The 23,442-nt window shown below is 34.7% G+C and overlaps 5 protein-coding genes across 6 annotated transcripts in view; 1 reads left to right on the top strand and 4 right to left on the bottom strand.

Annotated features, from left to right (window-relative positions):
• The window catches only part of LOC125812075 (putative clathrin assembly protein At2g01600), a 272,019-nt gene that overhangs the window by 52,068 nt on the left and 196,509 nt on the right, over nucleotides 1-23,442 (top strand). The window contains exon 1 of one of the 2 annotated variants that reach the window (XM_049491564.1): nucleotides 10,481-10,490. The exons of the other annotated variant lie outside the window; for it this stretch is intronic. The gene's annotated coding sequence lies outside the window, so the exon portion shown is untranslated. Of the gene's footprint in view, nucleotides 1-10,480; nucleotides 10,491-23,442 lie in introns of those variants that run through there. 2 annotated transcript variants of the gene reach the window in all.
• LOC125812093 (kirola-like) lies at nucleotides 13,265-14,106 on the bottom strand. The gene is made up of 2 exons (XM_049491588.1): nucleotides 13,856-14,106; nucleotides 13,265-13,521 (listed from the first exon to the last, which is right to left on the bottom strand). The coding sequence occupies exons 1-2, from the start codon at nucleotides 14,040-14,042 to the stop codon at nucleotides 13,265-13,267; spliced, it is 444 nt and encodes a 147-aa protein (XP_049347545.1). The 5' UTR covers nucleotides 14,043-14,106.
• Nucleotides 17,165-17,880, bottom strand: LOC125812099 (MLP-like protein 43). Its single transcript, XM_049491593.1, has 2 exons — nucleotides 17,694-17,880; nucleotides 17,165-17,418 (listed from the first exon to the last, which is right to left on the bottom strand). Exons 1-2 carry the CDS (start codon nucleotides 17,878-17,880, stop codon nucleotides 17,165-17,167), a joined length of 441 nt encoding a protein of 146 aa, XP_049347550.1.
• Nucleotides 19,810-20,256, bottom strand: LOC125812092 (protein PELPK1-like). The gene has a single exon (XM_049491587.1). It carries the CDS (start codon nucleotides 20,254-20,256, stop codon nucleotides 19,810-19,812), a length of 447 nt encoding a protein of 148 aa, XP_049347544.1.
• On the bottom strand, nucleotides 21,881-22,249 carry LOC125812104 (protein PELPK1-like). The gene has a single exon (XM_049491598.1). The coding sequence runs from the start codon at nucleotides 22,247-22,249 to the stop codon at nucleotides 21,881-21,883; it is 369 nt and encodes a 122-aa protein (XP_049347555.1).

The following is a 23,442-nucleotide window of genomic DNA, read 5'->3' as shown; positions in this document are numbered from 1 at the left end:
TTTAAATTTCACAATTTAAAACTTTGAAAATTTAAATTCAAACTTTAAAACTATAAAGTTTAAATTTCACCCTTTAAAAGTTTGAAAATTTAAATTCAAAGTTCAAACTTTAAAACTATAAAAAGTTTAAATTTCACACTTTAAAAGTTTGAAAATTTAAATTCAAAGTTCAAACTTTAAAACTATAAAAAGTTTAAATTTCACACTTTAAAAGTTTGAAAATTTAAATTTAAATTTCAAACTTTAAAACTATAAAACTATAAAAGTTTAATTCACACTTTAAATTTTAAATTTTAAAAGTTTGAAAATTTAAATTCAAACTTTAAAACTATAAAAGTTTAAATTTCACACTTTAAAAGTTAAATTTGAACTTTTGAAGACAATAATAAAAAAAAATTAAGGTGAATAGCCTATACTATTATTAATATTAATTAAATAGTACAAGTTGAGTTACAAAAATTAGTAGAGTATTAAAAAATCTAATCTACACAGCCACCTTTTAGGAAGGGTTCTGTTTGAATTATACCTCGAATTATTATACTCATACTAATAGACATTTAAGTTTAATAGTTCATGCTACCAAGGAAATCTTTTTTTTAAATCATTTAACATTTCTCTAGTAACATGCTCTGGAATTGGTTGATTAGCTAGTTCTTCCATTGCATCAATGTCGTCATCACTAAAATCTTGCATTATTTCATCAACGTCATTTTCAAATTTGGTCGGTAAAGGTGGACGACCATAACTCCTTCTCTCGCCATTAATCCAATCTCTAAATAGTACGGATATCTCCAAGCTATCTGGTGCTAATGAATATCTGTGCTCTCCAATTTGAAATCTTGCTGCACTAAAAGCGCCTTCCGAAGCTACTGAAGATGCTTGAATAGCTAACACATCTCGAGCAACCGGTTGAAGTTTTGGAAATCCTTGGCCATGATTGCTCCACCATTCTAGAAGATCAATAGTAGTAGGTTCTGTATTTTGGTTAATATATGCATCAAAATCATTATATCATTATGAGAAAGTTCAATAATACAATATATCATATCATCAATATCATCTTCAGTATTATATCTACTCCTAGAACTTTAAGGCTCTTCGTTATGTACTACATTCATTATACAAGCCGTACAATTTTCTAGCTTCAATTTTTATACTATCTTTAACATCTTGACAACTAGGTGTTTCATCATCTTCACTATCAATACCCAAATTAAAATATGTTTTATCAACCATTCGTGATGCACCTTCATCTTTGTAATGTGGATTTAACAAACAAGCAGTTAAATAAATTTGAGGAATAAGAATAAAATATTTTTTAAATTTTTCAATAATTTTCTTAACAGATTCTTCAAATCTTGGTTTATTTTTGAATTTATAAAATTTACTAGAAATAACACAAATATTAGGTAAAACAGAGCAAATAGTTGGATAATAAAGTGCAAATATTTTTTTTGTAGTTAAATAAAAAACTTTTAAGAATTCTATAAGTTCTTTTATGTCATTCCAATCATTATCATCAAGTCTATATGTCATATTTGAACTATGAGCATTCCAAACCATTTGTAAAGGTTTCCTATATTCATAAGCAACTTCAAGCATTTCAAATAAAGAATTTCATCTAGTACACACTGATTTTGGAATTTTTCTAGGTGGAAGATTAAATTCACGACAATGATTTTCAAAATCTCTACGTCTAGACTTAACTTGACATTTAAAAATAAAATGACATGCAGTTTCAACTTTTGTGCAACCATCATCATACATTGCTATACCATCTCTAACAATCAAATTATATATGTGTGCAACACACCTAATATGAAAACCATCAATATAAATAGGGCAAAGAGACGGTTTTAGTATTTCAACAGCAGTTCTATTATTAGAAGCATTATATAATGTGACACTACTTATTTTATCACAAATTCCATAGTTTTGCAAAACATCTATAATTGTTTGAGCTATATAACTACGGTTTTATGCATTTCACAACATTTATAACCTAAAATTCTTTTTTGCAAAGTTTAATTTTTATCAATCCAATGCGCAGTAATAGTGAAATAATCATTACCATTTACACTACGGCCCATATCAGAAGTAATAGCTATTTTACAATGGTTATAATAAAATAAACAACGAAGATATTGAAAATGTTGAGCTTGATAATCAAAGATAGCCTTTTTAATTGTATTTCTAGTAAAACCTTTAAAATGTGGATTATACACAATTTGAATATAATGAATAAAACCGAGATTTTTAGCAAAACTAAATGACAAACCCATAACAACAATCATTTTAGCTAATTCTTCAAGATCTTTTTCTCTACTATATGACCGTTGTATACTACAACCAAAAACATTAGAAGGATTTAATTGTGTTTGGACCATATTAGAGCCCTCTACTCCTACATTTTCAGGAAGGGTGGTACCATTTTTTTTAGCTTCGGCTACAACTTTAGCATGCAAAAATTCATTTTTACAACATGACATTAAACGATTACTCAAATGTCCCGTCCCACCCTGTTTTCCTACTCATAAGACAACTTAAATGATACAAATCTGGCCAAAAAGGCAACTCGAGTCTCAAAATAGAATATTTATACATATACACAAAAGAGAGACTCAAACTAACTGACTGACTGGCTATCTATGAAGCCTCTAAAATACTGAGATGGATGTTGGGACAGACCCCGCAACATCCTACTAAAACAAAACTAAAAGAACAGAACAATCGAGTCCTCCGAAAAGCAAGGAGGCTCACCATTGACTCTGGAGTGCTCAACTGGATCAACGGCGTGCTGGATGCTAATCCTGGGTACCTGCGTCTGCATCATAACAAGATGTAGGCCAACTGGCATCAGTACATGGAATGTACGAGTATGCGAGCTGGACCGCTAAACAACAACTTAAGCTTGAAAGGGATACAAAAGAGAACTTACCTTGGCTCTGTTCAACTCATGAATAACTGAACTAAATATAAAGCAATGAGACACATGCAATATATATAAAGCTTACAAAACTATTTAAAACATGACGTCAAAATCATATTTATAATATCATGAAAATACCATGCTTCCTCACAAAGTCTACTTGTGCAATGCATGAATGAAGTCCCATACCCCCATCCATACTAAGCAGAACCCCTCGAGGAACTATGAAATTTCTACTGTGGGAGTTCTCTAACCGACAGCCACCACTACATGTCTAAGTGGTGATACAGCGTCTTGTCCATGCTGCCAGAACTGTCCTATACTTTGCCATCATATAGAACGCTATTGCTCAGTGGATCCACTAGCTTAACTTTCGTGATCGTCTAAAAAGTATGATTCGAGAAATCCCATGTTTGGCTACATGGTTCTTATGGCGAGTTGAGTTAATATGAAACTCGTGTCCCCAATTCGGTGCTCAAGACTACTCCCAAAATACTTTAGCTCATAAGTTTTTTAAACACATTTTTCTTTAGTTGAGATAGTTACTCAAAACTTAGCCCAAAGGCTCTTGAAAAACTCTTTCTAAAAAGACTATCTCAAAACCATATTTTAATATGATCATTGATGACTTGGGATATTCATACTGCTTAAACAGTGATGGTATATCTAGAGACCATACTGCTTAAACATTGATGGCATACTCGATTTGTCATACTAATCATGTTTTAGAAACTCTTTCGCAAAATCTCATATTTTCTCAAAAAAAGATAGTACTCAAACTTCTCAAAACTCTTTTGGAAATCTCAGTTTCCTTACATCTTAAATGTTAAAACATTTATAAACTTCTTTGGGAAATACTTAGTTCCCTAATAACTTTTGAGAATGCACTTGACTCTTAACTCTTGGCTTAACTTGAAACTCTATACTTTTTACTCAACTTGAAACTCTATACTTAACTTGAAATTCTATACTTAACTTGGAACTTTATACTTAACTTGGACCTCTATACTTAACTTGGAACTTGAGCCTTGGAACTTTATACTTAACTTGGAACTTGAGCCTTAAAAAGAAGTTAAAGCGTTCAATGAAGACTCTTGGAAAACCTTAAAGACTTGCTTTGACTTACTTAACTTCTAAGCTTGACTTCTAACTTCACTTGACTTCTAACTTTACTTGACTTGGAAACTAACTTTCCTTGAATTGGAATTATGAATTCAAGGTGTTTGATCACATGTTATGGACGAGTTGTTGACGTTTAAATGTACCTTGGAGTATTGAAAACAACTAGGAAACATAGGTACAATACCTAGGAACATGCATGAGAAAGTGTGAAAAGAATGGGGGAACTTGGCATCCTCGGCGCTTTGCAAGTCGCGGAGCGCCAGCCCTTGAAGCTCAAAAGGCCAGCTAAGGCGCTCTGTAGGGCACGGCGCCCCAAGGAGGGAAGCTCAGAAGCTCTCTTGGGGGACGCTGGCAGGCGCGACGCGCCACCCCTTTCCCCAGAAAACTCAACTTTTCTCCTTCTTTTCTCCAACTCTAAACCTTCTAAACTTCAAGGTTTTCAGACCAAACACTAAGGATCTTAAAATCCCTCAACATACAAGAGATTCAACTAAAAAACACAACCAAATCATGTCCCAAATCAACAAGAAACTTCTTTTATATAAGTAAAGAAGAGTTGGTTATTGTTTTATGCTTAACGAGCTAAGTTGTTTACAGTGTTTTACAAGTTATTTATATATTGCATGTGTCTTATTGCCTTATATATGTATATATATATATATATTGAGTTCAGTTAAGTTATTATTGAGTCGTACAGGCCAAGGTAAGTGTTCTCTTGTATTCCTTTCAAGCTTAAGTCATGGTTTAGCTTTCCAGCTCGCATACTCGTACATTCCATGTACTGATGCCAGTTGGCCTGCATCTTATTATGATGCAGATACAGGTACCCCGGATCAGCATCTTGCACATCGTTGATCCAACTGAGCCCTCCAGAGTTAGTGGTGAGCCTCCTTGGATTCCGGAAGACTCAATTATTTTGTGTACTTAGTGTTGTTCTATTAAGATGTTGCGGGGTCTGTCCCAACATCCATCTCAGTATTTAGAGGCTTCATAAACAGTCAGTCAGTTAGTTTTGAGTCTCTCTTATATGTATATATGTAAATATCTATTTTGAGATTTGAGATGCCCTTGTGGCCAGATTCTTATAAGTTAAGTTGTTGTGTAAACTTGCATTTCTTTAAGTTATTGTGTTGAGTTAGGTTTCCGTTGAGTTAAGAAAGCCAGGCCAAGGGTTCCTTGGGGCCAGCAATGGTCTCCGAGTGTCGGTCCCGCCCAGGGTGTAGGCTCGGGGCTTGACAAACTTGGTATCAGAGCACAGAGTTCAAGAGTCCTAGGGGTCTATGAAGTCGTGTCTGTAGAGTCCTAGTTATCGGTGTGAAGCGCGCCATATCTATAATTGGGAGGCTACAACATTTAGGAAGATTTTCATTTCTTTCACACTCATCTCGTGCGTTGGAGTTTATCTCTAAAAAATTTCTTTCTAATATGTGCTTGCGCGTATTTCAGATAGCCATGCCTCAACGAAGAGTTGGTAGATGGTGTCTTCTTAGACGTTATGCTGATGAGCAGAAGTTACCCTATGCACCGGGAGTGCAAGATCAAAGGGAAGTTTCTAATGCCGAGTTCAGAGAGGCAATTAAATCCTGAGTCAAGCTGTAACCAATCAGATTGGTCAGCAAAGGGGAGCTCGACAGGAAGGATCTGACACATCTAGGATCCGTGAGTTCTTAGGGATGAATCCTCCGAGTTTCATATGTTCGAGCACTAGTGAGAATCCAGAGAACTTCATTGAGGAGCTGAAGATGATCTTTGATGTAATGCATGTGGCAGACACTGAGCGGTTGAACTAGCTGCGTATCAGTTGAAGGATGTTGCTAGAACGTGGTTTGACCAGTGGAAAGGGGCAGAGCTGAGAATGCACCACCTGCAAGTTGGGCCGGTTTTGAGGAAGCTTTCTTGGGGCATTTCTTTTCTCGAGAACTGAGAGAGGCCAAGGTACGCGAGTTCCTTACACTTAAGCAGAAGTCTTTGAGTGTTCAAGAGTACAGTCTAAAGTTCACACACATCTATCTCGATATGCTCCGGAGATGGTTACGGATATGAGGAATAGAATGAGCTTCTTTGTTGTTGCGCTGTCTCGGTTATCGAGTAAGGAAGGTAGGGCTGCAGTGCTTATCGGGGACATGGACTTATCCAGATTAATGGTCTATGTACAACAGGTTGAGGAAGAGAAGCTGAGGGACAGAGAAGAGTTCAGAAGGAAGAGAGCCAAGACCGGTAATGAGTCCGGGCATCAGAAAGGTAATTCAAACCGTTCCTCTTTTCAGCAAAGGCAAAAGGGACCTGCTCCATCATTTGCTAGAGCACCCGCACCCTGATACAGAGGGGAATTTAATGACCAGAATTCGAAGGACTTCAAGGCTAGACCAGCGTAGTCCTCAGGTAGTGTGGCATAAGGAAGTAGTTCATTTCCTGCATGTGCTAGGTGTGGTAGAACCCACCCGAGCAAATGTCGTGATGGCCAGACAGGTTGTTTTAAGTGTGGGCAAGAGGGTCACTTCGTGAAGGAGTGCCCTAAGAATAAGCAAAGTAGTGGAAATTTGGGCAGTAGGTCCTAATCTTCTTCAGTTGCTCTCCCAGACAGGACGGCACCTAAAGGAGCTACTTCTAGTACAGGCGGAGGAGCAAACCACCTCTATTCTATCACCAGTCGCCAGGAGCAAGAGAATTCTCCAAATGTTGTTACTGGTATGATCAAAGTCTTTGCTTTTGATGTGTATGCTTTGCTAGACCTAGGAGCAAGTTTATCTTTTGTAACTCCTTATGTTGCAAATCAGTTTGATGTTCTTCTGAAAGACTTGGTGAACCCTTTTGTGTTTCTACACCTATTGGGGAGTCTATTCTAGCAGAAAGAGTTTATCGTGATTGTCCTGTTTCTATCAATCACAAGAGCACCATGACTGATTTGGTTGAGTTAGACATGGTAGATTTCGATGTCATTCTAGGTATGGATTGGCTTCATGCCTGTTATGCATCATTAGACTGTAGAACTCGAGTGTTCAAGTTTCAGTTTCCGAATGAGCCAGTCTTAGAGTGGAGTAGTAGTTCTGCAGTGCCTAAGGGTCGTTTCATTTCATACCTTAAGGCAAGAAAGTTAGTTTCGAAGGGTTGTGTCTATCACTTAGTCTGAGTTCATGACTCTAGTGTTGAGATACCTCATTTTCAGTCAGTTCCTGTAGTAAGAGAGTTTCCAAAAGTTTTCCCTGATGATCTACCCGGAATCCCTCCTGAGAGAGAAATAGATTTCGGCATAGATCTCATTCCAGACACTCGTCCTATCTCTATTCCACCATATAGAATGGCACCAGCAGAGTTGAAAGAACAGTTGAAAGATCTTCTAGAAAAGGGTTTCATTCGACCGAGTGTCTCACCTTGGGGTGCTCCGATCTTATTTGTGAGAAAGAAAGATGGTTCCCTTAGGATGTGTATAGATTACCGCTAGTTGAATAAGGTTACCATCAAAACAAGTACCCTCTTCCGAGGATTGATGATCTTTTCGATCAGCTTCAGGGTGCCACTTGTTTTTCGAAGATTGACCTCAGATCAGGCTACCATCAGTTAATAGTAAAAGAGTGTGATGTTCCAAAGACAGCTTTCAGGACCCAGTACGGTCATTATGAGTTTTTAGTTATGTCATTTGGTTTGACAAATGCACCGGCAACTTTCATGGACTTGATGAATAGAGTCTTCAAAACCTTATTTAGATACGTTTGTTATCGTCTTCATTGATGACATACTAGTCTATTCAAGGTTTGTTGAGGGGTTATCGTCTATTGCATCTCCTTTGACAAAGTTGACTCAGAAGACAGTGAAATTCCAATGGTCTGAAGCTTGTGAGAAAAGCTTTCAGGAATTGAAAAAGAGATTGATTACAGCTCCAGTTTTGACGTTACCAGAAGGTACTCAAGGTTTTGTGGTGTATTGTGATGCATCTAGAATTGATTTGGGTTGTGTCTTAATGCAAAATGGCAAGGTTATAACTTATGCCTCCAGACAGTTGAAAGTTCATGAAAAGAACTACCCAACCCATGACTTAGAGTTAGCGGTTGTAGTGTTCGCTTTGAAGATATGGCGTCATTACTTGTACGGTGTGCATGTCGACATATTCACTGATCACAAGAGCCTTCAATATTTGCTTACTCAGAAAGAGCTTAATCTCAGACAGAGGAGGTGGTTAGAATTACTCAAGGACTATGACCTGAGTATTCTCTACCACCCAGGTAAGGCTAATGTTGTTGGTGATTCTTTGAGTAGGTTGTCTATGGGTAGCACTGCCCATATTGAAGAAGGAGGGAGAGAGTTAGCAAAAGATGTGCACAGACTGGTATGCCTGGGAGTCAGGCTTACAGATTCCGCAGAAGGAGGAATATCGGTGGCAAACGGGGTCGAGTCATCATTAGTGTCAGAAGTGAAAGAGAAACAAGATCAAGATCCCATTTTTCTTGAGTTGAAGGAAAATGTTCAAAAGCAAAGAGTGTTAGCTTTTGAACAAGGGGGGGATGGTGTTTTGAGGTATCAAGGTAGATTGTGCGTACCTTTGGTAGATGGACTTCAAGAGAGGATTATGGAAGAAGCTCATAGCTCCAAATATTCATTCATCCGAGTTCCACCAAGATGTATCGTGACTTAAGAGAAGTCTATTGGTGGAATGGCATGAAGAAGGGCATTGCAGAGTTTGTTGCTAAGTGTCCAAATTGCCAGCAAGTGAAGGTCGAACACCAAAGGCCCGATGGTTTATCTCAGAGGATAGAACTTCCAGAATGGAAGTGGGAGATGATCAATATGGATTTCATCACAGGGTTGCCAAGGTCTCGCAGGCAGCATGATTCTATTTGGGTGATTGTCGACCGAATGAGAAAGTCAGCGCATTTTCTACCGATAAAGACCACCAATTCAGTAGAAGATTATGCCAAGCTGTATGTTCAAGAGATAGTGAGAGTTCATGGAGTCCCAATCTCCATTATTTCAGATAGAGGTGCACAGTTCACTGCACAGTTCTGGAAATCTTTTCAGAAAGGCTTGGGTTCGAAGGTGAACTTAAGTACCGCCTTTCATCCTCAGACTGATGGGCAAGCAGAACGCACTATTCAGACTCTAGAAGATATGTTAAGAGCTTGTGTGATGGATTTCAAAGGTAATTGGGATGATCACCCATATCTCATTGAGTTTGCCTAGAATAACAGTTATCACTCTAGCATCCAGATGGCTCCATACGAAGCTCTATATGGGAGAAGATGTAGATCTCCTATTGGATGGTTCGAAGTTGGTGAAACACAGTGGATAGGACCAGATTTAGTTCACCAAGCTATAGAGAAGGTGAAAGTGATTCAAGAAAAGTTGAAAACGGCACAGAGTCACCAGAAATCCTACACTGATGTTAGGAGAAGGGCGTTAGAGTTTGAAGTAGATGATTGGGTTTATTTGAAGGTTTCACCCATGAAGGGGGTTATGAGGTTTGGTAAGAAGGGGAAACTTAGTCCCCGATATATTGGACCTTACTACATAGCCAAGAGAATTGGAAATGTTGCTTATGAGTTACCACAGGAACTAGAAGCGGTTCATCCAGTATTTCACATCTCCATGTTGAAGAAGTGCATAGGCGATCCTTCATTGATCCTACCGACTGGAAGTATTAAGATCAATGATAACTTATCTTATGAGGAGGTGCCTGTTCAGATTTTAGATCGTCAAGTTCGTAGGTTGAGAACGAAAGAAGTAGCCTCAGTCAAGGTCCTATGGAGGAACCAATTTGTTGAGGAAGCTACTTGGGAAGCCGAAGAGGACATGAAGAAGAAATATCTACATCACTTTGATTCCGGAGGAAATGCATATTAAGGTATTAATTTCCTCCTTAGTGCTCTTTTAATTATAATGAGCATGTTGTGGTTGTTGTGGTGGTTGCATGATTGCTTGTTGGGTGTTGAGTTGATGTTACACTCTTAGCATTGTAAAAGTAACCTCATTCGAGGAAGAATATTCCCAAGGGGGAATATTGTAACATCCGTCAAATTGAAATAACTAAAAAGAGGCTTAGAATTGGAAATTTTTAATTTTTGGAAGGAATTTGAAAATCTGGAAAATTTTGGCTAAGTATGGAAAAAGTGAGTTTTTGGCCAACTTTGAGCGGTCATAAATCCTAGCTCAGAATGATTGAGGAGTAGTTCCAGTTATTTTTGTGAAGCTTATGGAATAATCTTTCCAACGCCGCCGAGTTTGCTCAATTCCGAGTTTGTATGAGCGAGTTATGCCCTTTAGAAGTTGGACAGTTGGCAGGGAAATCTGTCCGGAAAATTAAGGGCATTTTGGTCTTTTCCCTAGCAATTTCTTTTGAGGTTATATTGTTGAGTTAGGCTGATACTTGGATCATTTTGTTCCATTTTAAGAGAGTGAAATCTAGGGCTTGAGTGAGGAGAAGAAGAGAAGAAGGAGAAGAAGAAGAGAAGAAGAGGAGATCAACAAGATTCGTCGAGATCATCGTGGATTTTCGTCGGGGGTGATCCCTATCAAGGTATGTGAGTCTTTAGTGTGGGTTGATCCTTTCCCCCACACACCCAACTCATTTTGTTATTGAGAAAAAGGATTAGTTGTGTCTTGAAGTTGTTGATTGTGTTGTTGAAGCCCCTTGTGATTTGGGACATGTCTCCAGTTGGTTTTTGAGTTGAAATCTGTTGAATATTGAGGGATTTATGATTCTAAATGTTTGGGGTTGGAAACCTTGAAGTTTAGAAGGTTTAGAGTTGGAGTAAAGAGGGAGAAAAGTCAAAATTGTCGGAGAAAAGGGGTGGCGCGTCACGCCTTGCAGAGCGCCCCAAGAAGTGCTCTGACCTACACCCCTTGGGGCGCCGCGCCCTGCAGAGCGCCTCAGCTGGCCCTTTGAGCTGCAAGGGTTGACGCTCCGCGCCTTGCAGAGCGCCAACGACGCCATGTTCCCTCTTTCTTTCCATGCTTTCTCATGCATGTTCCTAGGTGTAATACCGACGTTCCCTAGTTGTTTCCAACACCCCAAAATGTTTCTAAACATCCCGAACTCATTTAAATACGTGTGATCATACACCTTGAATTCCTAATTCAATTCAAGGTGAGTTAGTATCAAGCTAAGGTGAAGTTAGAGTCAAGTCAAGGAGTGTTAAGAAGTAAGTTCAAGCAAGTCCTCCAAGCTTTTCAAGAGTCGATATTGAACGTTTTAACTTCGTTTCAAGTTTCAAAATCAAGCAAGAGTGTTGAGTTCCAAGTCAAAAAAAGAGTCTCAAGCTTCAAGTCGAGTAAGAGTCTTGGATTTCAAGTTAAGTCAAGAGTTTAAAGTTGAGTCCATTTTCTCAAAAGCTATTAGGGAACTAAGTATTCCCGAAGAAGTTTATAAATGTTTTTACATTTAAGTAAGGAAGGAACCATGTTTTCCAAAAGAGCCTTTGGGTTAAGTTTTGAGTAATTATCTTAATCAAAGAAAGAAGTTAATTTAAAAGCATGAGCCAAAGTATTTTTGGGAGTAGTATTGAGCACCGAATTGGGGACACGAGTTCATACTAACTCAACTCTTCATAAGAACCATGCGCCAACATGGGACTTGACGTATCATTCTTTTTAGATGATCACGTAAGATTAGGCTAGTGGATCCACTAAGCAAAAGTACGGTCCTTTATCACGGCAAGGTATAGGATGGTCCTTGGGCAACGTGAGGTAAAACATTGTATCATCACTAGGGCTCATAGTGGTGGTTGTCGGTTAAAGAACCTCCCACAAAAGTTATATTACTTTTATATAAGTAAAGAAGAGTTGGTTTTTGTTCTATGCTTAACGAGCTAAGTTGTTTACATTGTTTTACAAGTTATTTATATATTGCATGTGTCTTATTGCCTTATATATGTGTATATATATATATATATATATATATATATATATATATATATTGAGTTCAGTTAAGTTATTCTTGAGTCGTACAGGGCCAAGGTAAGTGTTCTCTTGTATTCCTTTCAAGCTTAAGTCATGGTTTAGCTTTCCAGCTCGCATACTCGTACATTCCATGTACTGATGCCAGTTGGCCTGCATCTTATTATGATGCAGATACAGGTACTCCGGATCAGCATCTTGCACGTCGTTGATCCAACTGAGCACTCCAGAGTCAGTGGTGAGCCTCCTTGCATTTCGGAGGACTTAATTATTTTGTGTACTTAGTGCTGTTCTATTAGGATATTGCGGGGTCTGTCCCAACATCCATCTCAATATATTAGAGGCTTCATAGACAGTCAGTCAGTTAGTTTTGAGTCTCTCTTCTATGTATATATGTAGATATCTATTTTGAGATTTGAGATGTCCTTGTGGCCAGATTCTTATAAGTTAAGTTGTTGTGTAAACTTGCATTGCTTTAAGTTATTCTGTTGAGTTAGGTTTTCGCTGAGTTAAGAAAGCTAGGCCAAGGGTTCGCTTGGGGCCAGCAATGGTCTCCGAGTGCCGGTCCCGCCCAGGGTGTAGGCTCGGGGCTTGACAGGCGGCCCTCTTCCCGCCACAGCGACCCTGCCCTGGTGGGAATAATCCCGTCCCAGCGGTATACACAGAGACAGTGAGTTGGAATTTTAGCTCCAAACCCCCATTTCACAACACACCTTAAATCAGGACGTTCAAAAACTACATGCTCACGCTAAGATCAGTTTTGAATTTGATTTCGTAAAGTCGTACGAGTTTCTAAACGTCTTAGATATCTACTCATGCAATTCCAAATTCATTATTGAATCTCTCAGTCCTTACCAGATTTCCCTAGACTCTCGTGACTCCGTTTCCGTCCAAATCTGGACTAGGCTAGGAAATTCCAAGTTACTACAAAAACTTTTTCTTACCCAAATTCTTTCCCCATTGGCTTTTCTATTAGAGCCTTAGCTAATAATTAATGGAATATCAGGTTTAGCAATCATAGGAGATTATAATGTATATGAATTACTACAAAATTAGCTCTACTTACTCTAAAATTCAAAGTTCTTAGAGTTAAAAAAAATGTATATAATGCCACTTGAATCACAACTATATATTCTTCAAACATGACATTATATATAGAGAGGCTGGAGTACATAGTACTTATAATATATACATTCTTCAAACATAATATTATTTATTTTACACGCTAGCTAGAACTAGCCAATAATTTCAAATACTCATCACACAAGAACAAACACAAACACACAAACATATGTGTGTATAGGACCATTGAACATCGTAGACTTTTTAATTCTTGAGAAGGTGGCCCTCTATATCCTTGATCAGACCAATGAAATAATCTAAGAAAGCAAGGGGTTCTGGAGTATCTTCAGTTTTTTTCTCATACACGAGTGCATATGTAATCCATTGATGTTCAGAGGATGTAATAACATTGAAGGAATTATACAAATCTAACAAATTTCCTTCAATTGCATTCCAAGTGATTGAATTCGTCTGAGGATCGATGGCTTCAATCACAGTCTTAGCAAACATTTCTTTTCCATCTATTCATTAAAGATAAAAAAAAATACAATAGATGTTACTCCCAATTCAAATGTTCAAATTCTTTATTTTATTTTCCCTCTTTTATTATTTTCGTTTTAATAAAAATGATCTAATGCTCGTGAAGATTAGAATGATGGCTGAAGTAATTTTCCATGAAATAGTACATGAAATGTTATTCAAAGTTCTTATCGTTTGACTCTAAGAAAAGGAAAACATGACAATAAAAGTGGATGGAGGGAGTAATCAATATAAAATATTATTCACCACATATCAAAATGTGTGTGCTACCTTTGTAATATTGTGAGAAAGAGAGGAGAGAAATGTGTGTGCTACCTTCGTAATATTTCCAGCTAGCAACCGAACCAATTTTTCCTTTTTCACCTTCATGAATCTCAAAATGCTTAACTCTACTAGGGCTTATGTTGGGTAGATGTTGGGTATTAGTGTGGAAAATATCATGAATCGAATGTCCTCCACAGTTCACTTCCAGTGAAACAATCAACTTACCTTTTATGCCCATATTTTCTTTTCCTAGTAATATCAATGAGTTGCGAAAGGTAAGTGGTAAGAAAATGTATAAAACTTGTACCTCTTATATAGATTTTAATTAATGTAAGAAGCTAATCAAGGAAAAATATTATTCACCACATATCTATATCACATAGTGGCGGTGTTAATTAAATTGTGTATAAGTAGGTTTTAGTTTAGTTATAAATTTATTATGATATTTTACCATGATAATTGTAATATGATGACAATACAATTATAAATAATGAGGTATATTTATTTTTATGTAACCGTATATTTAATTTCTTCAATTTATTATTGTATCATCTTCATGTTATTAATGATAAGTTATACATAGTGGAGGATGAACCAGTTTATCATGTCCACTTATTTAAATGAAAGTGAGATAACACTGCTAATGTTAATGGTGTTTATTTTCTAGGAGGTGAATGTTTTTCTTAAAGGGTGTGTCGAAACTAAAAATATTATATAATTAATATGGATGGAAGGAAGAAATAAGTTTTTGAGCCAAGTGCTAAAACCTTAATTAATTATTTGACTTTCTTGGCTAATTTAAAGAAAATATTTCAATTATTTAACTTTCTTCTCAAATTTATATCTACTTGCTTAATTTCCTTTACCTAACATCTATATTGGAGCATGCCTATTGCGTGAGCAAGACAATTATGTGGAAGACATAATATCGTAATTCGTAGCCATATAATAATGTCCTTTCAAACATTTTTGTTTAACAAAATTGTAAATAATATAAAGGTTTGAATATATAGTTTCATATATTCTTTTGAAAAGGGAAGCTGCAAATGATTCTAGCACGATAAAGAAAAAAACATACATATGATCACATAACATAATTAAGTGTTAACATTTTAACAATATTGTTACTTCAATGAAGCAAAGAGGATTTTATACGCCCCCCGCTCAATGCTTTTTAGGCACTTGAGGGATTTCTGACTTAAGCAAAGTTGGTAATTCAGGTTTAGGAATGACAGACACCTCAAGTTTTGGCAATGCTAGAAGTTCAGGCGTTGATAATGTTGGGATTTCAGGTATTTCTGACTTTGGTAGAGTTGATAGCTCGTGTTTTGGGATTTCAGGAAATTTGGGCTTAATTAGGCAAAGTTGGGATTTCAGGTAAATGTGGCAATTCGGGCTTTGGTAGAGTTGGTAGCTCGGATTTTGGAATTTTAGGGAATTCAGGTAAATGTGGCAATTCAAGCTTAGGAAGCTCAGGCAAAATTACTTCAAGAAGATGTCTGCTTGAATTATGTTGTTTGTTAAAAACAAAGTGACAAATAATAACAAGAAAAAAGATGGATTGTTGTAATAAACTGTCATATTTGTTGAAAGGTGATAACTGCTTCAAGAGTAGTAATTTATGTTTATTGGTTGATCATACATTATGTTTCACCTCAAACAAGTTTATATAGATGTGTGGTTGTGGAAATAAAAATTTGAGAATTAGGCTTTGGTAGGAAAAATTCTGTGTTAGTTCATCTTCTCAACAATAACCTCCTAATTAATTTAATCTGACAATAAATTTCCTTGTGTAACATATTCTAGCACATATTTTATGTATGTAGATACTCCTTTCCTTAAAATTAATTATAACTAGCTTATGTACAATAATAGTAAATTAAATAATACTCATGTTATGTACCTAGTTATTGTCATTTATTACTGTTATGAACCAAGTTCAGCCCAATATGAATATCAAGGTTACACAAATAGTTATTGGACTGACAAGAGCTATTTGATCGAAAACGAGTAATAGGGTCAGAAAATATCAGATTTAGTAGTCATATGAGATTACAATGTATGGGAATTACTGCAAAGGTAGCTCTACTTACTCTAATATTCAAAGTTCTTAAGAGTAAAAAAAACTGTATATAATATTATTTATTTATATTACATATATATTATGTATTTTACATAATAATACATATATATTATTCGAACATAATATTATTTATTTTACACGCTAGCTAGTACTAGCCATTATTTTCAAATACTCATCACACAAGAAATAACACACAAAAACACAAGCACATAGATACATGTATGTAGAGTCGGAGCCAAAAGGGCAAAAAAAATTGTCAAAAATTCCAAAAGGGCACATCAATTTTTTTTAAAATCAAAAGGGCAAAATCGCTCCTGACGAAGCGATTTCCCTCTGACACAAAACGAAAAATCGCTGCCTTTTGTAAAAAAAATTTTATTAATTAAAATGGCTACGATTTTAAGTCAGAATTTTTTTTTCCTTACACATCGCTACAGGGGCAGCGTTTTTCATGCCTAGTGCTATTATTTTCATGCCTATTGTTAATTATTAATAATATAAAAATGATAAAAAAGACGGACAGTATACTCAATAAAATTGTTGAAGCATGAGAAAAATTGAATTATATATCATAAATAGTAACAAAAGAATATTAAATTAAAAAAAAAAACTTTCTTTTTTTAAATTCTTAACCAAAATCAAGAAAAAAAGATTATTTTTTTTTTGAGAAAATCGCTGCTAAAGCAGCGATTTTTACTTTTTTTAACGTACGACAACTTTTGTCAGAAGAAAATCGCTCCTGAAAATCGTATGACAACTTTTGTCAGCGATTTTGGGTAAGAATTTAAATTTTTTTTTTTTTTTAATTTAATATTCTTTTATTATTATTTATGATAAATAATTCAATTTTTCTCATGCTTCAACAATTTTATTGAGTATATTGTCCGTCTTGTTTATCATTTTTATATTATTAATAATTAACAATAGGCATGAAAATAATAGCACTAGGCATGAAAAATGCTGCCCATGCAGCGATGTGTAAGGAAAAAAAAAGTCTGACTTAAAATCGCAGCCATTTTAATTAAAAAAAAAAAAATTACAAAATCGCTGCTGTGGCAATGATTTTTAATAAAAGAATTTTGTTTTTTTTTAGAAAATCGCTGCTAGGGCAGCGATTTTTCGTTTTGTGTCAGAGGGAAATCGCTTCGTCAGGAGCGATTTTGCCCTTTTGGTTTTAAAAAAAATTGATGTGCCATTTTGAAATTATTGACAATTTTTTTTGCTCATTTGACTCCGGACTCCATGTATGTATAGGACCATTGAACATGATAGATTTTCTATTTCTTGAGAATGTGACCTTCAACATCCTTGGTGAGACCAACGAAATAATACAAGAAAGCTAGGGGTTCTGGGGTATCTTCAGTTTTCTTCTCGTACACAAGTGCAATTGTAGTCCAATCTTCACAAGATGTAATAGCAGTGAAAGAATTATACAACTCTAAAAGTTGTCCTTCAATCGCTTTCCAAGTGATTGAATTCTTCGGAGGATCGATGGCTTCGACCACACTCTTACAAAACATTTCTTTTCCATCTATTCATTAAGATCAAATATAAAAGATGTTACTCCCAATTCAAATGTTAAACTCCTCATAAAAGATCTAAACATTTAGAATATAGTATTAATTGAGGAAAATGACTTTTGCCTAAAAGTAAAATATATTACTGATAATCAAACACCATTAACTAACTTTTTTCATGGAACTAATAGATTTTCTCGAGTAATGACTTTCGTAATATAAAACATATATAAAATTGATGCAAGAAAACAATATTGCGAGAAAGAGAGAAGAGAAATGTGTGTGTTACCTTCATAATATTTCCAGCTAACAACCAAACCAATTTTTCCAATTTCACCTTCATGAATCTCGAAATGTTTGAGTCTGCTAGGGCTTATATTGGGTAGATGATGGGTATTAGTGTGGAAAATATCATGAACCGAGTGTCCTCCACACTTTACTTCCAATGAAACAATCAATTTACCTTTTAAGCCCATATTTTCTTTTCCTAGTAATAGCAACGAGTTGCGAAAGGAAAGTGGTAAGAAAATGTATAAAACTTGTACAATATAAGAAGCTAATCAATGAAAAATATTATTCACCACATATCTATATCACATAGTGGCGGTGTTAAGTCAATTGGGTATAACTTATAAGTACGTTTTAGTTTAGTTATAAATTAATCATGATATTTACATACTCATGACAATTGAAATATGATGACAATACAATTATAAGTAATTAGGTATATTTATTTTTATATAATCGCATTTTAATTTTTTTTCTTTATCGATGGTGATTGGTCATGATATACATAGCCTTGCTTCTTTCCGATCGATCCTAATCGACTCGACTATTTTTCCTGCCCTCGGACCTCTAGCTACATTTTGTTTTCTTCTATATCGTTGCTTGAATATAATGAGCACACCAATCAACCCGACTTTCCCATATGCGGATATGCCCCCATAGACTCTTCTCCTTTACGGGTCTCGATTACTCCCGTAAAAAATGCCACCACTGAGGAATGAAGTGAAGTGCAATACTGATGGAGCATGCAGAGGTAATCCAGGAACCCCATTTTCCACAATAGGCATAAGAATTTTCTATATATTATTGAAATATATAAAAACACAGATGCAATATATATATATATATCTTTAAAATATTGCATCCAACGAGAAAATCGTAATATTTCTTGACATATAAATGTTACCACCGAATCAAACCAAATCACATATATATGTCAAGAAATATTGCGATTTTCTCGTTGGATGCATTATTTTAAAGATATATATATATATATATATATATATACACACTACAATTTGTTGTATCATCTTCATGTTACTAATGATATAAGTTGTACATAGTGGAGGATGAACCATTTAATGTCCACTTACTCCTTTCGATTTATATTATATAGTATTTTAAACTTTTATTTAGTCCAAAAATAAATAATTTCTTACATAATTAAGAAAGTCTAATATTTTCTAAATAATATTTACCTTTATTTAATTTAAATAAGTGTTTTTACTTTATCAATAAACCATATTAAATTATGTCTATTTAATTGGGAATGATTTAATGAAAACACCTCTTATTTTTAGAAGTGATTTTTTTCTTAAAGAATATGCTCAAACTTATAAAAATAATTAAATATCATATACTATGGACGGAAGGAAGAAATAAGTTTTTGAGCTAACACCTTAATTAACCGTAAAAAGATTAATAAGTCATGTAAGGTGAACTATGATTAATGTGGCTATGTTGTCAATAATAATAATAATTAAAAAAAAAAAGAGTAGGATTCTTATTGACAGTAAGATGAAGAAGCAAAGATTTTAATTATTTGACTTTTTTGGCTAATTTAAAGCAAATATTTTTAATTATTTAACTTTCTTCTTCAATTTATATCTACTTGCTTAATTTCCTTTGCCTAATATCTATTGGACCATGCCTATTGCGTGAACGAGACGATTGAGACATTATATTACAGCCACATAATAATGTCCGTTGATAAATATGATTTAAAAAAGAAGGGCTCTCTGTTAATTTTTCGTACTTTGGTTAAGTTTATTTTTGTCTAAAATATTATACTCATTAGGTTGAGGCATTTCTTTTCTCAATAAGTTGCATGTCGAGTACGCTTTATGCACTCTATATATGTGCTTTGAATGAGAAAAACTACAAAAAAGTTTCTAAGATTTAGTGTATAAAAATTATATACATGTAACCCCAAAAGAAACACAAATAAGTGATGATATATAGAGCAATCAAATAAATATATATCTTCCAAAAGGGAAGCTGCAAATGATTCTAGCACAATAAAGAAAAAGCATACATATGATCACATAACATAATTAAGTGTTAACATTTTAACAATATTGTTGCTTCAATGAAGAAAATAGGATTTCATACACAAGTGCTCAAGGCTTTTTAGGCACTTGAGGGATTTTTGGCCTTGGCAAAGTTGGCGATTCAGGCTTAGGAATGACGTGCATCTCAAGTTTTGGCAATGTTGGAAGTTCAGACTTTGATAATGGTGGGATTTTGGGAAATTCGGGCTTTGGTAGAGTTGGTAGCTTGGGTTTTGGGATTTCAGGAAATTTGGGCTTAGGCAAAGTTGGGATTTCAGGTAAATGTGGCAATTCGAGGCTTGATAGAGTTGGTAGCTCGGGTTTTGGAATTTCAGGTAATTTAGGCTTAGGCAAAGTTGGGATTTCAGGTAAATGTGGCAATTCAGGCTTAGGAAGCTCAGGCAAAGTTACTTCAAGAAGATGGCGCGCGTCTGCTTGATTTATGTAGTTGTTTGTTAAAAACAATGTGACAAATAATAACAAGAAAAAAGATGGGTTGTAGTGATTATAAGCCATTGTTGAAGGGTGATAAATGCTTCAAGACTAGTAATTTATGTTTTGGTTGATTATGCATTATGTTTCACTTCAAACAAATTTATATAGATGTATGGTTGTGGAAAATCAAAATTGGAGAATTAGGCTTTGGTTGTGATTGATAGGAAAAGTTGTGTTAGTTCATCTTCTCAACAATAACTTCATAAATTAAATATTCCTACAAGGTCATCATTTATGAAAGGTTTGTTGAATAAAATGACATACCGTAACTAGCTTGTGTATAATAGTAAAGAGAAGATAACATGTTGACGGGACTATGTCATGCACTCTACGTTGCTCAGATTCTTCTCTTTCAGTATCGCATTATTCATGTCAATACGATATAGGTGTGGCCGTGTGAATGGGCATGGGATCCATACCAAAAGTTTGTCAACCAATTTTCGGTATTTTGACCAAAATCAATGGAGGAATTCAAGACAGATACCTATGATTTATGTAATCAAAACAAAAGCTAGGGTGAAATTGAAGAAAATGAAATAGCTTGTATATAGTAATTTCTATGTTAGTCCTTTTCCTTTTATCTACTTTTGGAGTTCTCCTCTTTATAAACAATATTTTCTCCTAAAAAACCTAGTAAGTAATCCACATAATGTCTCATAATTTAGATATTTGAATTATTTTTGGTCGAATCTCTGCACCTGAATCCATGCTCCCAAATTTTAAAATTTAAATTATGAAGAATCCAACCTCTAAATCCACATCCTTATCTGACTCACCCGAATCTGAGCAACTTAGTGTACCATGTGGCTAAGGTCTCTCAGAATACACACGGTATATGTGTTAGCTAGAAATATATATAGAGATGGTGAAATTGAATTTTTGTTTTAGTTTATTATTGAACCATATTACCATAATTGGCTACATTAATTATGTGAAGTTTATTTCAATAATTTAGTTACCTCCACATAGTGGGAGAAATATATTATATGGAAAAGGGTTAGATTTGCTTTAAAATTATGTAAAAGGGTTTAATTTTTCCATTCGTAAAATTAATGTGGTCATTAATGTCCTCGTCGTTGCAATATTTGGCTTGAAATTACAGTTAGTCATTTCATCGGAGAACAAATTTAATCAAACCACCAGACAAATATAAACTTTTTCCTTAACTGTCTCATATTTTAATAGCAAATTTGGTGATATTGATGAATATTGGTGCCTCAGCTCATGAACGAAAAACTATCCCAATTGAAATTTGTCCGTCTTACTTTCATCTTTTGTCCACTTAAAAAACAATGTCTTTTTCCTATTTTGGCTAACTCTTTAGTTTTAACTTTTCACCTGACACGCATGTTTAAGAATACAGAATTAAAGACATTTTGATACATTCTACATATCTTTAATTTGATATCATAATATTCAAAAGTTTTCTTTACTTTCGTAAAGTCTGTGTCAAGTCAAAATCAAACAAATGAAACGAAGAGATATGTATAATGTCACTAGAATCACAAGTACATTAATGAAGTGATGACAAAAAAAAAAAAACGAAGGAATGTTTCAAATGGCAGATTGTATAGCACAACAAAGAAATACATATATGATCACACAACACAATACATTTTAATTAACAATGTTGCTTCGGTAGCGCTCAAGGCTTTTTAGGCACTTGAGGGATTTCTGGCTTTGACAAAGTTGGCAATTCAGGTTTAGGAATGACAGGAATCTCGAGTTTTGGTAACGTTGGAAGTTCAGCCTTTGGAAATGGTGGAAACTCCGGCTTTGGGATTTCTGGAAATTCGGGCTTTGGTAGAGTAGGCAACTCAGGTTTCGGAATTTGCGGGAATTCAAGCTTAGGCAAAGTTGGGATTTCAGGTAAATGTGGCAATTCTGGCTTAGGAAGCTCAGGGATAGTTACTTCAAGAAGATTGCGCGCTTGTGCTTGAATCACATAACTACTTGTTATAAACAAAGTGACAAATAATAACAAGAAAATAGGTGGGGTATACTTATAAGCCATTGTATAAAGGTGATAAATGTTTCAAGACTTGTAATTTATGCTTTTGTTGATTATGCATTATACTTCACTTCAAACAAGTTTATATAGTGAAAGTAAAAATTGGAGAATTAGTCTTTGGCTGTGGTTTGGTATGAAAAAACTATGTTAGTTCATCTTCTCAACAATAACCTCCTAATTAATCTAACTTGTATAACAAGTATTACCTAATTAATCTAACATTATGTTATTTAGGTGATTGAATGTTCAATAAACATCCTTACATATGTTCCAAATGGCCTTAAGAGTCGCTCAACTTTGTTTTGTCTTTCAAAAGTCACTCAACTTAGCTAAGTTAGCTTCCATAGTAATAATTCCCCAAAATCTTATATTTGGTACCTATTTAATGACGTGACAACTGTAAATTTTTACAAAAAAAATATTTTAAAATTTTAAAATGATAAGCAATGTTGCATATTGAAATGTTCCCTCTGTCCCTAATTACTTGTCCACTTTTGAATTGACACATCTATAATTATTGACATATAAGTTTTATATACAAGGGTCATTAATTTGATCCAACACTTATATTGATTCAAATCATTTTTAACCTGTTCAGATTCAATCCAAATCATCGATCATTCAAAAATGAAATTAGTAGTATGGAATCTTTACTATTTTTTAATTATTATTTTTTGCAGATGGGAAAGAGAAGGTGGTAAAGGAAATAGTTGAAGAAATAGATGAAGAAAAGAAGTTGATTAAGAAAAAGATAATGGAAGGAGATATATTGGAGGATTACAAATCATTTTACATCACTACTCATGTTGAGACAAAAGGTGAAAACAATTTAGTTACTTGGATTATTGAATATGAAAAGAAGAATGCAAATGTGCCAGATCCACACACATATATGGAATTTGCTCTCAACATGACTAAAGATATTGAGACTCACCATATTAAGTGACACATATGTATATGTACTTGGAATAATGTGTGGTGTTATTAATGAATGTGCTTTGAAATATCTACTATATATATGTAACAAAAATAAATGGAGTGGATATGTAATTTCTATTTTGTAAAATTCTGCTTATATATAATATAAATAAAAGCTACTATTTGGATTGCATACGAGTTCCCCTTTTCTTATTCTTTTCTTTTTCTCTATGCTGGAAATTAGCCAATGTATGTGTTTTCCTTTCAACTGTACCATT

The sequence above is a fragment of the Solanum verrucosum genome, unplaced genomic scaffold (genome assembly GCF_900185275.1).
Source record: "Solanum verrucosum unplaced genomic scaffold, falcon-dt-bn FXZP01000603.1, whole genome shotgun sequence".
In the NCBI taxonomy this organism is placed as follows: domain Eukaryota; kingdom Viridiplantae; phylum Streptophyta; class Magnoliopsida; order Solanales; family Solanaceae; genus Solanum; species Solanum verrucosum.
Note: the sequence above shows the minus strand (reverse complement) of the source record. Positions and strands in the feature narration are given on the sequence as shown.

Coding starts and splice junctions, on each gene's coding strand:
- LOC125812099 (XM_049491593.1), bottom strand. CDS start 17,880: ATGGGCTTAAAAGGTAAATTGATTGTTTCATTGGAAGTAAAGTGTGGA. Junction 17,419..17,693: donor TAGCTGGAAATATTATGAAG/GTAACACACACA, acceptor CTTAATGAATAG/ATGGAAAAGAAATGTTTTGT.
- LOC125812092 (XM_049491587.1), bottom strand. CDS start 20,256: ATGGCTTATAATCACTACAACCCATCTTTTTTCTTGTTATTATTTGTC.
- LOC125812093 (XM_049491588.1), bottom strand. CDS start 14,042: ATGGGCATAAAAGGTAAGTTGATTGTTTCACTGGAAGTGAACTGTGGA. Junction 13,522..13,855: donor TAGCTGGAAATATTACGAAG/GTAGCACACACA, acceptor TTTAATGAATAG/ATGGAAAAGAAATGTTTGCT.
- LOC125812104 (XM_049491598.1), bottom strand. CDS start 22,249: ATGGCTTATAAGTATACCCCACCTATTTTCTTGTTATTATTTGTCACT.